Source organism: Azolla caroliniana, unplaced genomic scaffold (genome assembly GCF_043228905.1).
Source record: "Azolla caroliniana isolate FFs.n. ecotype wild unplaced genomic scaffold, voAzoCaro1.0.p SCAF_14, whole genome shotgun sequence".
In the NCBI taxonomy this organism is placed as follows: domain Eukaryota; kingdom Viridiplantae; phylum Streptophyta; class Polypodiopsida; order Salviniales; family Salviniaceae; genus Azolla; species Azolla caroliniana.
In genome coordinates this window covers 4,744,513-4,760,295 of record NW_028230449.1, presented here as the reverse complement: position 1 = coordinate 4,760,295, position 15,783 = coordinate 4,744,513, and the positions used below count along the sequence as shown (strand labels likewise).

The following is a 15,783-nucleotide window of genomic DNA, read 5'->3' as shown; positions in this document are numbered from 1 at the left end:
TAATAGATAGATAGATAGATAATAGAGGAGAGAAAGAAGGGCGTCGATCCACTCGACCACCCCCGAGCGAAGGGATTGAGATGAACTCAAGCCTCGATTGGTGTCCCATACCACTGTCGTGCCATCGAGTCGTACATGGTAATAGTGTGCTCGCTACAAGAGTTGATCACCACAAGATCAGAATTGTCTCGACGTAGTCGATAATCTGTCAAATGAGGGTAGCTAGGCCTCATATTTATAGCCAAACCAAAGGGCCCCAGGCAAGTTCACACTTGGCCTTAATGGGTTGTCTCAATTCCTAGGATTAAAAGTAGTCCTCCCTTCTTTACACTCTCGTTTAAACCCTCACACTTTATCCACGGTATAGAATACTATGGTACAATCTTACGATGGGATAATTTATGGTTATGCCCGTAACATCGTCGACATCAAGTCTCAATTGTTTGCAACCTTTGAAATAAAGGATCTAGGAGACCTTCATTACTTCCTCAGGATCGAAGTGATCTGCATTCCCCAAGACATACTGATAAGCCAAAGACATTATGTGTTGAATATGCAGTTCAAATTCGGCATGACGGACTACTGATCCGTCTCAACTCCTCTGGACAGAAATGTCAAGCTTCGCCACAATTCGGCATCGGCATGTGACGAGAAACGGTTCTAACAAATGGTTGGAAGCCTAATTTACTTGAAGATCACCCGGCCAGATCTTGGTTATCCAGTTTATGTCCAAGCCGATGGCCAAACACCGTCAATGCGCGCATGGGATACAAATCATCATCTATGTATGTATGTATGTATGTATGTATGTATGTATGTATGTATGTATGATGATGAATATGTGTAACAATCTCTGAGGAGGTTTTGGAAGGTGTTTTTTCTTACAAACAATCAATCTATTGTACATATATCCCAGACAAGACACAGACACAGACACAGACAGAGAGAAGCCATGGAAAACAGTCTATGTCTCTGTCAACCCTAATCATCACCATCACCATCACCATCTGAAGAAGAAGAAGAAGAAGAAGAAGAAGAAGAAGAAGGAAGAGGAAGAGATGAGAGTAGGTGGCATGGCCAGCCTACTCTCTGGCTACCTGAGAGAGGCCAAGGATTCCATCTGCTCCATCAAATTCAGACAGCTCACGATGCAACTCATCACACTCGGTTCGTTCTTTCTCAATCTCTCCATATCCATACCCATACCCATACCCTAGCCTAGTTTTGCATATCTACTAGAATCTCCGTTCCTCTTTCTTTTCTTGTTTTTGTTTGAAATAATGGCAGAGTGGTATACTCTGATCAGAATATTAGAAACCGAGGGTGGTTGTACTCTTGTAATTTTGTGGAAATCACTGTGGCGTATATGTATTGATTATTGTTACTTCATTTTTCATCTCTCTCTCTCTCTCTCTCTCTCTCTCTCTCTCTCTCTTTGCAGATCTGTTTACTAGGGTTTAATTCCTTTCGTATTGTTTTTCACTTCAAACAGTGTGTGCAATTTCTTTCTCTCTTTCTTCATCCGAGAATTTTATAAATGGATAGATAGATCATTCCCTAATCATGTTGATGCTGTTAAGCAGATGATGTATAAAGCTAGATCCATCATTTTCAAGCTTCATGTTATGCACACCAATAAGATATATGTACATATAATGTGAGGGAGATACAATAAGTGATGCATTTTATCCATTGGTTGTGCTTAAACACGATTTCAACTTGACCAAAAAAAACAGCAAAACCGTCATCAACATTTGTCATAACTTGGAATTTCTGTTTAACAAATATCTGAATATTTGGAGGTCTTTGTGCCAAGACATTGAAATTGGGATGTATCCTGATTCACAATTGGCTAAAGTTGAAACTAGAGTTTTGGATATTGCGATACAACTTATACATTCTGTCTTTTTTGAACATTGGGACTCCCTCTTTTGGTGTTTCTGTAACCAATCTAGAAATTTCACATTATTTTCTCATAAACTCATATGATCTTGGTAGAGGGCTGATCAATCTGTTTTGTTCTTTCAACGAACAGATATTCATCTTTATATTGATGCTTTTGCTCTAACCTTAAGGTGATTTTGGTTATGAGAATTGTGGGTGTTCAGAGACCATTTAGAAGCTAGCCTAAAAAAGGAATTTAATGTTTTTTCACACAGCAGAAACATGAAATAAGATCACATGACATCAGGTTCCAGAACAATCAATGTATCTATCTAACTTACTCTAGTATTCATACTCATCGTTTTGTGAAACATTAGACAAAAAGGCCTAAAGCATAAACAAAAAGTTTCAATGGGAAGTGATTGAAATGTCAAGATAAAATCTTGGTAACAATATGACCTTGACTAAGTTTCTGAAGAAGAGTTCCCAAATTGAGTAATAGATGCATGGTTCCCATGAATTCCTTCTAATTTATCATGAGATCCAAGCTCCTTAGTAAAGAAGTTCCAGCACACCATCAATGTTGGATTTTTGTTTTGATCATTCATATATCTTATGAAAACTATATGTTATTTTCTAATGATAGTCCATGCATGCTCTTTTAGGTATGATTGTATCATCAGCTCTTATAATGTGGAAAGGTCTGATATACTACACTGGTAGTGAGTCACCGGTGGTGGTGGTTCTCTCAGGCAGCATGGAACCTGGGTTTCAAAGAGTATGGTTTGAAAGATCCATCAAATAAAAGTTGATATAAAACTGAAGATGCTGATCTGTAAAAAATAATTATGAATTCAGGGAGACATTTTGTTTCTATACATGGGGAATGCTCCTATTCGAGCTGGAGAGATAGTGGTGTTCAATATAGATGTATGTAACCATTTTCTAATTTGACAATTCCTAATAACATTTTTAACTATGATCCACCGTAATTGACTCATATTTTGCTTTTGCAGGGTCGAGAAATTCCGATAGTTCATAGGGTTATCAAGGTGATGTACATTTCAACCTCTGATTTCTTTCTGAATTGCCAAAAATATTAAGGTTTCAGTTTTAATCTCATCATGCTACTGTTAGAAGTTATGATTTCTTTAAGCTATTTATATACTTTTCTCTTCTTGTTATTATTACACAGATTAGATTAGATTAGATTATATATGTTTTAGCGTCCATAGAAGAAAGATTTATTAACGTCTTTTAAGAGGCCAAAATTGCCTCTAAGACCAAACAAGAGATTACATCTTAAATGCTGTCTTGTCTTCAATAAGAAACCAAAATAAATGTTACTAAGTAAAAAGAAAAGAAGTAAATAAGATAAAAAGAGACTAAAGAATCTTGTTTTCAGTACATGTAAGATTCTCAAGCTGGATAGCTTGTAAATTGTTGTCTTCAAAAGATCTTTAGCATAGGTCAATCGAGAATGGAGAGGTCTCCAAAGCGAGGGAAGCACCGGGGATGGGTTCCAAGTACACAAGTATTCTTGATGTGTGTCTCCTTAGAAGGGATATTGATACATACTTTGAAGCACAAAGACTTGATGTATGAATGAATGCATACACATATGAGCTCAACCTTCTAGGTGTTCTCTTTAGTGTGGCACGTAAGTCATCATCCAATTCCTAATATGTCATCATAGCTTTCACGAATTGTAGATAGTAACAAGAAGTTATACTCATGCTATACTAACCCTTCATTTCATACCTTACATGCCTTCGTATTTGATTAAGTTTGATGCCATATGCAACTTAAATACCTAGCTTGTGTAATTCAGTGTGAAGGAGCGCCAGGACTCCACAAGAGTTAATACTCATGTTAGTAATGAGAAGGCTGAATATGATCAATAGGCCTTCTTGCATTACAATGAATCCAACATTCAGGGTTAATGTTTGGAATGTAATAGTCTAATTTTGTCCTTTAAGCATCTTCCCACTTCTTCCTTAGTGGTTCCATTAACCTTTCCTTAATAACTACCTATTTCATAGCATCATTTGAAAGCTCTTAGAGATCTTCCACACCCATCTCTTGAACCATTTCCTGATGTCAACTACCTAACCAGATGAGAGAATTACTTTTGTGATTCTTTTGTAGTTTATATCCAATATTCCAAGCACGATGTGGTAATCTATAATTTGGCATATTCTTGACTTTTGTAATGTATCTATATACTCTCTGTAGTGTCAATATCTCTTTAGGTTGAACACTTGTTTCTGAGAACATAGCCTAATAGACAGTGTGGATTCAATTCCTAGTTGTCTTCTTAAAAACATCTTTTGAATCTACTCAATCTAATTCCATGCATTAAGAGTGGTAGTGCCTTAACCACACTTCTCCGCCATAAAGCAGAACTTGTGTTACCATGGCATTAAATAGCATTAGTTTTACTTCCCATCCATAAGTATCACTTTGGTTGCATTGATTTTCAGGCATATAATTACTTTTCCAACTACTTTCAAGCCTAGACTTAAAGCATGCACTATTTATTTGTGGTGGGTACATCGATACCAAGATACTGAGAGTTTTGCAAAAATTGTATATGTTCTCCTGTGTATGTAAGCGTAGGATATTGGTGAGGTTGGATGGTTGACATTACCATCATTTTTGTTTTATCCATTATTATGGCAAAATGCTTCTAGTGGTCAATGTAAACGTTGAATACCATCAAAATCATATGAAAAGATAACTACACCATCTGCACTTAAAAGCAATAAGATAGCTTGTTGCATAAGTTTTGGAGCATCTAATCTTCCTTTTGCAACCTATTCACCACTTCTTCCAATATATCAATATGCGTAAACCAAAGCATGTAGGTGATAGTGGACATCCTTGCTTAACCCCCATGTTACTTAAAAGTAGTCTGAGAACCCATCCTTACTTTTTAGTTGGCATCTAACTTGCTCATATAATCATGCAATAACAATTGGATACTCTTAAGGGTTTGCCAATTTTTACCATTCTAGTTCAAAGCTCACTTTGTGGTATTGTATCAAATGTTCATTTAAAATCAACAAAACAACAATGTAGTGTTCTTCCTTGTAGTCGAATTTCTTCCATAATTACTCTTAGTGTAACCAAATGATCCACAATAGGTTGGTTTGGTCTAAAACTTGCTTGCCCAAGTGCTTGTTTGTTTTGACTTTCAGCCCATGCACTTACCTTTTGCTCCATTGTAGTGCTATACAATTTAGCAATAGTTGAGCTCACCATGATCGTGCAAAATTTTTACGCTTAATTCTTATCTTCCGCCTTGAAAAATTGGCTTAATCCAATTCATGAGCCAATAATCTAGCAAACCTTGTTTAATAGTTTGATCTATAATATTTGCTATCCAATAACGAGTATGTAGCATTGTCTATTTTAAGAGTTCATTTGTAATGAGTTATATTTACTGCATTCCCATTAGCCAATTCTTTTGTTCCCTTATTGACACCGTCAATATCAATGCATGTATTACAAGGTGTTTCAATGTTCTCGAATCTCAACCATAGGAGCCAGTCCCTCACACGTATATAGGCGTTGTACATATTCTAGCATCTCTTCATTTGTAAATTCACCTTTAATATCCTCCATATACCATTGAGTTGTTTCCATGTTAGTTTTGGTTGGAGTTTAAACACCATTTTCTTTTTCCTTTTTGCAAGTATTGTCTTTTCTTTCTCCTCACTACGTTTTTGTATTGGTGCCATGGTCCGTTCCCGTTCCCCTTTTGCAAACTAATATAGTTTGAGATACATCTTACATTTCTCACCAAACCAAGAATTACATGGGAAACTAGATCTTTTATGTTCATCAACACATTTGAAATTATTGATATCCTACCTCAAGGATGATATCTTTCAAATGTTTCCAATTTTCATTAACATCATTGCCTAAATAGTTTTGACAAATGGTTCTCAACTTCTATCCTTGTAACTTGGTTGAATGATGTATCTTCTTTCTTCTTTCACTCTACTACATTGTTGATGGAGTTTGACAGTGTAAGGTCCAAGTATAAGGGCTTATGGTTCGAGTCAAGGGATAGAGGACCAATAAATGCATTCACCATGGATAGATAGATCATATGCCTTCATTAATACATAATCTACCACACTTCCTCCACGTGAGGCTAGTAAACATGTGAAAGGAAAAACATTTATACAATTTAAGACAATCAAGTTTGTGCAGTCAAGAATATGTATTAGAATTCTTCAATTATCTGTCACAATACAATCCTTTGAATCACATAATAGACAAGGATCCACTATATTTTCTCTCAACAGCTCCACATTGTGGTATTTTCCAACTCTAGCATTAAAATCTCCCATAATCAACACTTTACCAAGCTTCTCAAAAACAAGTATATCTTGACATAAGTTTGTGAAAGGATCATCATGGTCCGACCCAAATATTCTAGAGTAGTTTGAATTGTTATGAGGAATGTAGAATGTGGCTATGTAGAGATTCTCTTTGCCCAAATTAATCTCTATCGTAGGTATTGCTTATAATCATCAGACTTACATAATTATATATAATTATTTAACCTCTCATGGCAAATACGTCCGACAGTGCACGTCTCAAAAACAAGTATATCTTGACATAAGTCCGTGAAAGGATCATCATGGTCCAACCCTAATATTCTAGAGTAGTTTGAATCTTTACGAGGAATGTAGAATCTGTCTATGTAGAGATTCTCTTTGCCTAAATTAATCTCTATCGTAGGTATTGCTTATAATCATCGTACTTACATAATTTTATATAATTATCTAATCTCTCATGGCAAATATGTGCTATCAATGCACGTCTCAAAAACAAGTATATCTTGACATAAGTCTGTGAAAAGATCATCATGGGCCAACCCTAATATTCTAGAGTAGTTTGAATCTTTATGAGGAATGTAGAATGTGGCTATGTAGAGATTCTCTTTGCCTAAATTAATCTATATCGTAGGTATTGCTTATAATCATCATACTTACATAATTTTATATAATTATCTAAGCTCTCATGGCAAATACATGCTATCACTGCACGTCCAATATTCCCTTTGGAGTGAAGGCATATCAATATTATAAGTAGCCTTCTATCTCAGGTTTTGCATCATGCTTTGAAGTTCCAGTCAAAAATATAACATCAATACCTTAAGGTACATCGGTATAGAAGCTAGCATGATGATACATCCTGTGAGCCGGCTCATACTGACGTAATCTTAGGTGTCCCTCTACTTTCAAACAAGCTTGTAATCATCCTTTAATCTGGTTGTTCTACTACCCGATTAAATAGTGTCATTTTTTGAATAAGCTTCCTTACTGATAAGTTGCAATTATGTACCTCCTTTTCATCATAAACCGAGCTACTCAGGGTAGCTACCAAATTTGGTTACAAACTGAATTTTGCTATATTTTACCAGGAAATCAATTTCATATATATGCAATTTTGGATCTCATAGGCTGATTTGGTCGTTTGAAGATGTTAAATATGACAATGAGCTTGTTGCCTTACAACAAGCCTTCTGAGATTTCTAAGACTATTTTGTTATGCATCTTTGAGAATCCACTCACATCTTCCTTTGGAGTGTAGTGCTGTATTTGAGTGGTGCATGAGTTCAATCCTTGTCTTCAGTCAAACTAAAAGCTCATAGTATTTTGTTATCGCTTGTGATAGTTGGTATGAATTACAGTTTTTGAATATTCCACTTATAGAGAATCACTAAATAACATTCATGCACTCATGAAAATTTTAGATATCGAATGATCTGTAAGCAATGGTGGTCACTCCACGCATCATTTTCACTTTTGTAACTCACAACTGTAATTTGTTCCAATAGGTTCATGAAGACAGGGAAACTGGTGAAGTTGATGTATTGACTAAAGGTATTTGTTTCCTGAGCTAATGGCTGGCTTCATTGGCATAATGTTTTTGTAATGTAATTAATGTTATTTTGTTTCTTGGGTGAGTAAGGTTGGATCCTATTGGTTTAAAATTTGAGCTTGAAATTCGGTTAAACTTTCCTATCTTTATCGGTATTAATTTCTTAAAGGAACTGTGCCCAAACATCTATTTTTCTGCAATGAGACCTTACGTTACAAAGTTCTCTTATTAGTGCTATTAGATGTGTTACACCAATGAATCATGGTCCTTAACAATTCGTATATACAATGCATCTGTGCGCTGTCCTTTATCATGCAGCCATGTAATTCTGGTTAACGTCTGAGCAGAAATACATTCAAATGTTTGGTTTTGTGATCTGTAACCCTTTCACAGGGGCCACCAACCCTTGACAGGGAATTATTGTGTGATCTCTATATACGGAAAACTATCATGATCATCCCTTATGACTGACTGTGGGTTGACGTGACTTCTCAATATATATTCCCTGACTCTGTACCTATGGCTTTGTGCTGGTTAGATGGAATGATCATCCCTTATCACTCACTGTGGGTTGGTGTGACTTTTCAGTAGAGCTTTGATTATTCTGTACCTATGTATGGCTTTGTGTTGGTTAGGAGATGGAATGATCATCCCTTATCACTCACTGTGGGTTGATGTGACTTTTCAGTAGACCTTCGATTATTCTGTACCTATGCATATGTTTTGAAAAGTCTAAAGATGATTTATAACTGAAAAACACTCATAAAATGAGGATACTGCAATCATGTTGGATCTTACTTCAATGAACTTCAAAAAAGAAAACATGGATGAGGGTAGACACATGCATGTATATTTTTGACAAAACCTTAGAAATAGGTCGTCATGCATCTTGAAAAATGATGGCTGATGGTTCATACTTGTGAGAAGAAACGAGCCACTCATCCAGGTGCTTTCTATGTGGTGGACAAGGTTCATAGAGAAGTATAATAAAAATTATTACTATTTACAGAGCAATCAATCAGTAATTAAAAACAAGTAAAACCCTTTCCCAAGCTAAATTTCAAATTAATATTCATAATCATATGTAAATATTTTTCATGTATAAACTGTATTTAATCTTAATTTTGTAATTATGTGTTAATGAATTAGGAGCCTATGAGCACATAACATAGGTAACTTTGTAAACAAGCAAATACATAATTATTTTCTTTTACATGTAAGTATATTATGGGAATTTTCTATAAACAGACTACTATGTGGGTTCGTGATGAATATAATGAAGAGGAAGGATATCTTAGCAAGTTAAAAAGGATATTTCCTAATCATTTCCAATTCCAATTTGCAGGGGATAATAATCCTCGTGATGATAGGCTTCTTTATGCCAAGGGACAAATGTGGCTGAATCAGAAACACATAATGGGTCGTGCTGTTGGGTAAGCGATTTGGCATCATGAATGTAGCCTAATGAGAACGATTATAGCAAATTACACCATTTTTCATTGCTTTATTATCATGCATCAAATGCATGTTAAATAATAAATTAGACTTTTCTTTTTATGTGGGGTGCAGTTTCCTCCCTTATGTTGGTTGGATGACCATTCTAATGACAGAAAAACCTTTCTTAAAGGTGAGTTTGGTCCAAGATAAGCAAATTTTAGTGAGTATGAATGCAGTGAAAGGAATGTGATAATGTAAAGGGACTTTATTCTTGTTCTTTTCTGTGGTGGCGATAGTATATCTTGATAGCGGCACTTGGACTCTTAGTCGTCACATCGAAGGAGTAGGATTCTCGTTTACATTTTTACTAATGAGTGCAAAGGTGCTCTCTCTCTCTCTCTCTCTCTCTCTCTCTCTCTCTTCGAGAATACAACTTCACCACTATTTAAACTCAAGTAATGTTTCTTTTGACTGGAAATTTGCTTTCATTCAAAATATATGCTCATGTATTTCTTGCAGTTATCAGGTTTTGATGCAGCCACATGAAACAAATCTTGTCACCATTTTGTACCCTTATCCTTTTCAACAGAATTGTATCACCTTTCCAAATTAGTGATTGGAACTTACATGAATGAATACATAGCTGTCTCTTATTTCTTAATTGGTAGTAAATTTTCGTAGAGTTGCATGGTTCAGGACTTTAGGATAAAATGTGCTTTTGAGTGCATGCGTTAATGTATTTATGTATCTAAGAGTTCTAGATAACTAATTGGTGTGGTTTCCTTTTATATTTTATATTTTTCCACATTTTGCAATGCCTCTTTTGGGGAAGTTGGAAATTACTATGGACAGTGGAAATGTGTTTGGACACTGTCATTTCCATGAATCAATCATTATATTTGGGTTTGTTGTAAAAATTATGGAACTTCCATTCTCAGACTTGATATCTCATATGGGTCTGTGAATGAGATATATTTTATAGAAATGATAATATCTCTATTCTCATCTAGTTGTCATTTGTTTTGGTGTCTTGTTGCATATGCTGGGGATGTTTACCCGGAATGTATTTCATAAAAAAACCTGTGTCCCATTGAATATCAATAGTTGACATGGATGAGTCAAATTTTAGAACATTGTTTTCTTACCTGTAACCTTTTCTCTTGTGGAGCAGAGATAGGGAGAGATGTGCAGACCAGAATCGGTAGGGTGTGCTACTGTCAATATAGGAAATTATTCTTTTTCCTCGTACAATGGGAAGGCCTTCGATCCCTTTTCTTACTTTTTGTCAATATATTCTGGGCTCCCCGATTCTTTATGCCATGGAACTTGTTTTTCTACTCTTTCCGCCAAGGAATCCCAACAAGTGAGATGTCGCACAATAATCGGGGACATTGGGACTAGAACTCATAGTCCTGTTTTTCTGATTAGGATGTATTTTTATGAGTAGTGGTGTTTATGATATTCAATCTTTGCTTTTATTAAGTCATTTTGTAGAATCTGAGCTTTCTCTACGTTGTACAACGTTGAGCTGATTTTGTAACCCAAGGGGTTGATTGATGCATTCATACATGTTGATTTGTTCCACGTAGATTCTTGTCTGAGTTCCTTTCTTGCTAAGTGATGAATATGGGATGTCATGAGGGTAAACATAAACCTTTCTCAATGTTGAAGCTCCACAAAGGGTGTACATCGTGAAAGATAACGATAAAGACATGAAAGTTAAATCTTGGCATAAAATAGCAGGCTTACTTAATTTAGCTGTCATTGATGAGGCAGCTTTGTGAAACACCATTGAAGACATATCCATCAAACAAATTGTTCACCAGACATATGGCCCTCATTACCTAGTGAACCAAGATTTGCAAATAGAATGGATTTACTATATATGCACCAATGTAGTTTGAAATCATTGTAAAGAGGGTGTTTGTTTCTTAAAGAATCAACTTATATAATCTATGTTAGCAAGTGTAGCGTATGCTAATTGTAGCTAGAAACCATTATAATATGACTAGACATTTATTATCTAGTAGTTGTGGAAGTCTATTTGTAATTCTATATTGGTTTATATTGTAATAGTATCAATGGGAGACACAAAAACGTAAATCATATAGACTATACTTTCCATAAGCTATTTGGATGTTAGCAATGTACTTGGACGTAATTTGAGATGAAGTGACATAGATAGAAGAATGACCAAGTGAAATTAATGACAATCACACTAGGATCAAGAGGTAATTAAAGACAAAGAGAATTGATTGGCAAAGCTATAGTGATGAATCAAAACATTGTTGGATAAAGTAATTGTTGGGGAAATGTGGAAGAACAAAACATTGATGAATCAACAACACTACCACGAAATCTTGTATGACCATATGACATTTCTTTACATGAAGTTCCATCATTAGAAGATCTAAATCACCATCATGTACTTGAATTTATGGAATATTGATAACTAACAACAATTAAATGCTCAAAAACTTCAAAAGTGGTGAAGTTTTGATTGTCCTTAGCTGTATGGGTGACAAGTTGGTATAATCAATTCAAGTTGAACACCTTTGAAATATGTCAAATGTAGCAAACAAAATTCTTTGATTGATTTTGGACGGAAACCCATTCACACAACAACGATGAAATTCTAATTTTCAAAACATTGTAATACAGAGAAATGGTATGACATTAAAAAGTATTTGAACCCATCACCTAGTGCCACATAGGTTAAAGACTTACCATTAAACTAAGAGCATTGTTTTTATTTATTATTTCACTACAGAAAATTGATGTACATTCCAGATTTCTCTGGAACATTCTAGAAACTTTAGGAGTACTCCTGACAGCACTATAAAAAGAGGCACAAGGCATTATTTCGAACCAATTCTGTTCAACGCTAGTCTTAAGCCTCCTAGCTATTCTTGTACTTAATCTTCATATAATATATCAATTGTTATCATCGCTCACTCTCTCTCTCTCATGAGTCTTACACACTCCCTTCCTCTTAGTACTAATCCTTAGAATACTTTCCTTCTCTAATACTAATTCTCTCTCTGTTTTTAGTACTATTCTTGATAGTTTGAACCGAATTCAGTCATCCTCTTATCCCTCCTTCCCTTCATACGAATCCTCTTATCCTCCCTAATAAATGGCAATTGTTAGCGCTCAAGAATACCAATCTGTTTTCTTGGAGCTCCAGTGCTTAAAAGAGAAGTTTGTAGCATTAGAACAAGAAAATCACCATCAGTTGGGGGATCTTCAACAAATAGCTCTAGAAAAACAACACAAGGAGCTGACGTTACGAGTGCAACAACTTGAAGCAACTATTGTATCATTACAACAACAAGGATCAAGTGCTCAAGGGACTCACAAAGAACCCAAGATCGGTCTTCCTATGAAATTTGATGGGACCCGATCATAGTTTAGAGGTTTTCTTAATTAGGTACGTTTAGTGATTCGAATGCATCCTTCTCGATATCCAACCGATGCATCACGAGTGGGACTAGTAGGCACGCTACTTAGTGGCATGACTTTGGCATGGTTCACCCCCCTGTTAGAAAAAAGCTCTCCCTTGTTAAATGATTTTGAAGAGTTTATTAGCGAGTTTAAAGCCTGTTTTGGAGATACCGACAATGTTAGAATGACAATCAACAAAATCCGAAGATTGCGCTAAGGTGATCGGCCGGCCTCAGCTTATGCCGTGGATTTCCGTATTCTCGCCATCGATATTCCCTGGGATGACCATGCATTAATGGAGCAATTTCGTTATGGCCTACGTAATGATGTCAAGGATTTACTCTTGACTTTCCCCGAAGAGCCAAAGTCATTGGTAGAAGCAATCAGTTATGCGGTACAATGCGATAACCGCCTTTTCGAACAACGTTCTGAACGTTAGTTCCAGATGCCAAGGACAAGATCAGGGCCCACCTATGCCTCAGTTGTAGCAAAACCTTTTCCACGAGAGTCATATAATGCATCTCCAGCAAATACTCCAACTCCGATGGAAATCGACACCACACGTCGTCGCGGACCATTCTCGGAAGAGGAAAAGCAGCGATGCCGAACAAATCGACTATGTCTTTATTGTGGTGGACTGAGGCATATTGCAGTGAACTGTCCCTATAGGCCAAGAAGACAAGTAAACCAAATAGTCGCTAGTACTAATTGTACTAAACTCGAGTCTATTTCAATAGGAATATCTGTTAGTCCTAATAGTACTAATAGCCCAAGTCTATTGAACAAATTTTATGTCCTTAGTCAGTTAAAAGAAGAGTTAAACGACTAAATCCAGCCAAAATAGGAGTTGTTTGGTTGGACAACCCTAAATCTGTGCGACCCATTGGTGGTTCCATTCCCTCTAAGCAAGTTAGCAATGAGTTCTTAGCTCAAGTAACAGTTAGTACTAAAAGTACCCCTCGAGTATGTATCTTAGCACTCTTAGATTCCGGAGGTAATTCTTGCTTCATGGATAGGAATTTTGCACAAGCTCATAGATATCCCTAAGAAAACTTCCCTGCCCGGCATCTGTAGTAGACATTAGTGGTTGTCCCATTCCTTCTGGAAATATCATAGAAGAATCAGAGCCAATTAGTATTGTCTTAGATAATTTGGTGTGTGTAGTATCGTTTAATATAATTAGTAGCCTAGAACATCCCATTGTTTTGGGGTTACCATGGTTCGAATTACACAATCTGGACATAGATTGGAGAATAAGAGAAATCATGTATCGACAACCCCAACAATCTACTCATAAGGTTTCAACCATTTCGCTACATCAACTGCGAGAGGAAGGACACACAGAATAAATGTTTGTATTCGTAGTATCAGTGAAACCTTCCAACACTGCTAAGGAGGAGTCAACAATTCAACTTCCAAAAAAGTATCATCATTATGCCGACGTTTTTGATAAGGTAAAAGCTAGTACTCTTCCTCATCATCGACCGTATGATTGTCCCATTGATTTCCAACCAGGAAAAGAGCCGCTGTGGGGACCAATCTACAGCTTGTCACCAACAGAGCTTGAAGTTCTTCAAGCTTACATAGATGAAAATTTGGCAAACGGGTTCATTCGACATTCTAAATCTCCAGCCGATGCACCCATTTTCTTCGTCAAGAAAAAAGATGGCTCACTTTGTCTAGTCATGGATTACCGTGGCTTGAATAAGGTCACCATCAGGAATAGGTATGCACTTCCCTTGATCTCGAGTCTTTTAGAAAGGATTAATGGCGCCAAGTTTTTCACAAGAATTGACTTACGAGGAGCATATAACCTCGTACGGATTCAACCGGGAGACGAATGGAAGACAACTTTCCGCACCCGATATGGGCACTTCGAGTATACAGTTATGCCATTCGGCCTCACCAATGCGCCAATAGTCTTCCAATGGCAAATGACATATTCTGAGATCTTTTGGACATTTGTTTAATCATCTACTTGGATGATTTGCTAGTTTGTTCAATGACACAAGAGGAGCATGATTCTCATGTACTATTTGTACTAAGACGACTACGATAACATGGTCTTTATGCAAAGCTGGACAAATGTAGATTTGACTGTAGCCAAGTGAAATTTCTCGGCTATGTCATTTCCTCGGAAGGCATCTCTATGGATCCGGCTAAAGTCCAAACTGTGCTAGAGTGGCAGACTCCACGTTTGTTGCGAGATGTGCAATGCTTTCTAGGATTCGCAAACTTCTATCGCAAGTTTATGCGAGACTACTCAAAACTTATTTTGCCGTTGTCGTGGTGTGGCATGTTCAGTTTGAGAAAGAACGAGGTTCCACACACATCTCATAAAGTCATGTATAAATGAAAAGAAATAACTAGATAATTTATAGTAGCCTAGTGGTTAGGCCTAATAAGTATATATAGAGAGGTTTAGAGTTCAAGTCTCTCTTGGTGCAAACCAAGGAGTATTTTGTTCCCCTTCCTTTTTTGTGACAAAGGAAATAAAAAACAACATGTAATGTTAATATAGGTGCCTCTGTCCTCTATAAGAGGGGAGGAATAGGGCTTATTATGGGGTCACCCATTTTGCTGTAGGGGTATACCACTAGGGTTTCATCTTCTCCTCTTCTTCTTGGGGTTTGATAGCCTCCCTTTCTCCTTCTTCTTTTCCTTCTAGGGTTAGGGTTTGAGAGCTTCTTCTTTCTACTTTTCTTCTTTTCTCCTCAACATACTAGAGGAGTTAGGATTTTAGGGTTTGAGAGTTTTGCCTCTATTATACTTCTTACTCGAGATATTTTAGGGCTTGTATTCCTTATACATCAACTTCTTCGACATCTCGGTGGTAGTAAACTCAGTGGCCCATTGCGGAAGGGAAGTTGTACTGGCACGAGGGCTACTCCGAATCGAGGCAACATGGCCGTCGGAAGTAGTCGAGCTCGGAGCCCACTAGACTCACCTTCGCTAGATTATTTTAGCCTTTGATTATTTCATAACCGATTATTGTAAAAACCACCGAAATTGTGGTGTGAAGCTTAGCAATTCCAAAGAAAACAAAAACATGTTTTGATTCATAGCCATTTTTTATTAATCATAACACTAGAACATGTGCGAAGGAATCCATTTGTC

The 15,783-nt window shown here is 36.6% G+C and overlaps 1 protein-coding gene across 3 annotated transcripts; it reads left to right on the top strand.

The window, feature by feature from the left end:
- The first annotated feature begins 941 nt into the window (after positions 1–941).
- On the top strand, positions 942–10,227 carry LOC147855333 (uncharacterized). 3 transcript variants are annotated; one of them, XM_087330601.1, is made up of 9 exons: positions 942–1,167; positions 2,550–2,662; positions 2,743–2,814; positions 2,901–2,936; positions 7,742–7,787; positions 9,131–9,218; positions 9,355–9,412; positions 9,519–9,604; positions 10,055–10,227. In XM_087330601.1, the coding sequence occupies exons 1-8, from the start codon at positions 1,059–1,061 to the stop codon at positions 9,567–9,569; spliced, it is 573 nt and encodes a 190-aa protein (XP_087186727.1). In that variant the 5' UTR covers positions 942–1,058; the 3' UTR covers positions 9,570–9,604; positions 10,055–10,227. The 3 variants fall into 3 exon arrangements, with proteins under 3 accessions (XP_087186727.1, XP_087186726.1, XP_087186725.1); XM_087330600.1 differs by having other exon boundaries at positions 9,742–10,227; XM_087330599.1 differs by having other exon boundaries at positions 943–1,167; positions 9,519–10,227.
- Positions 10,228–15,783: the final 5,556 nt, after the last annotated feature.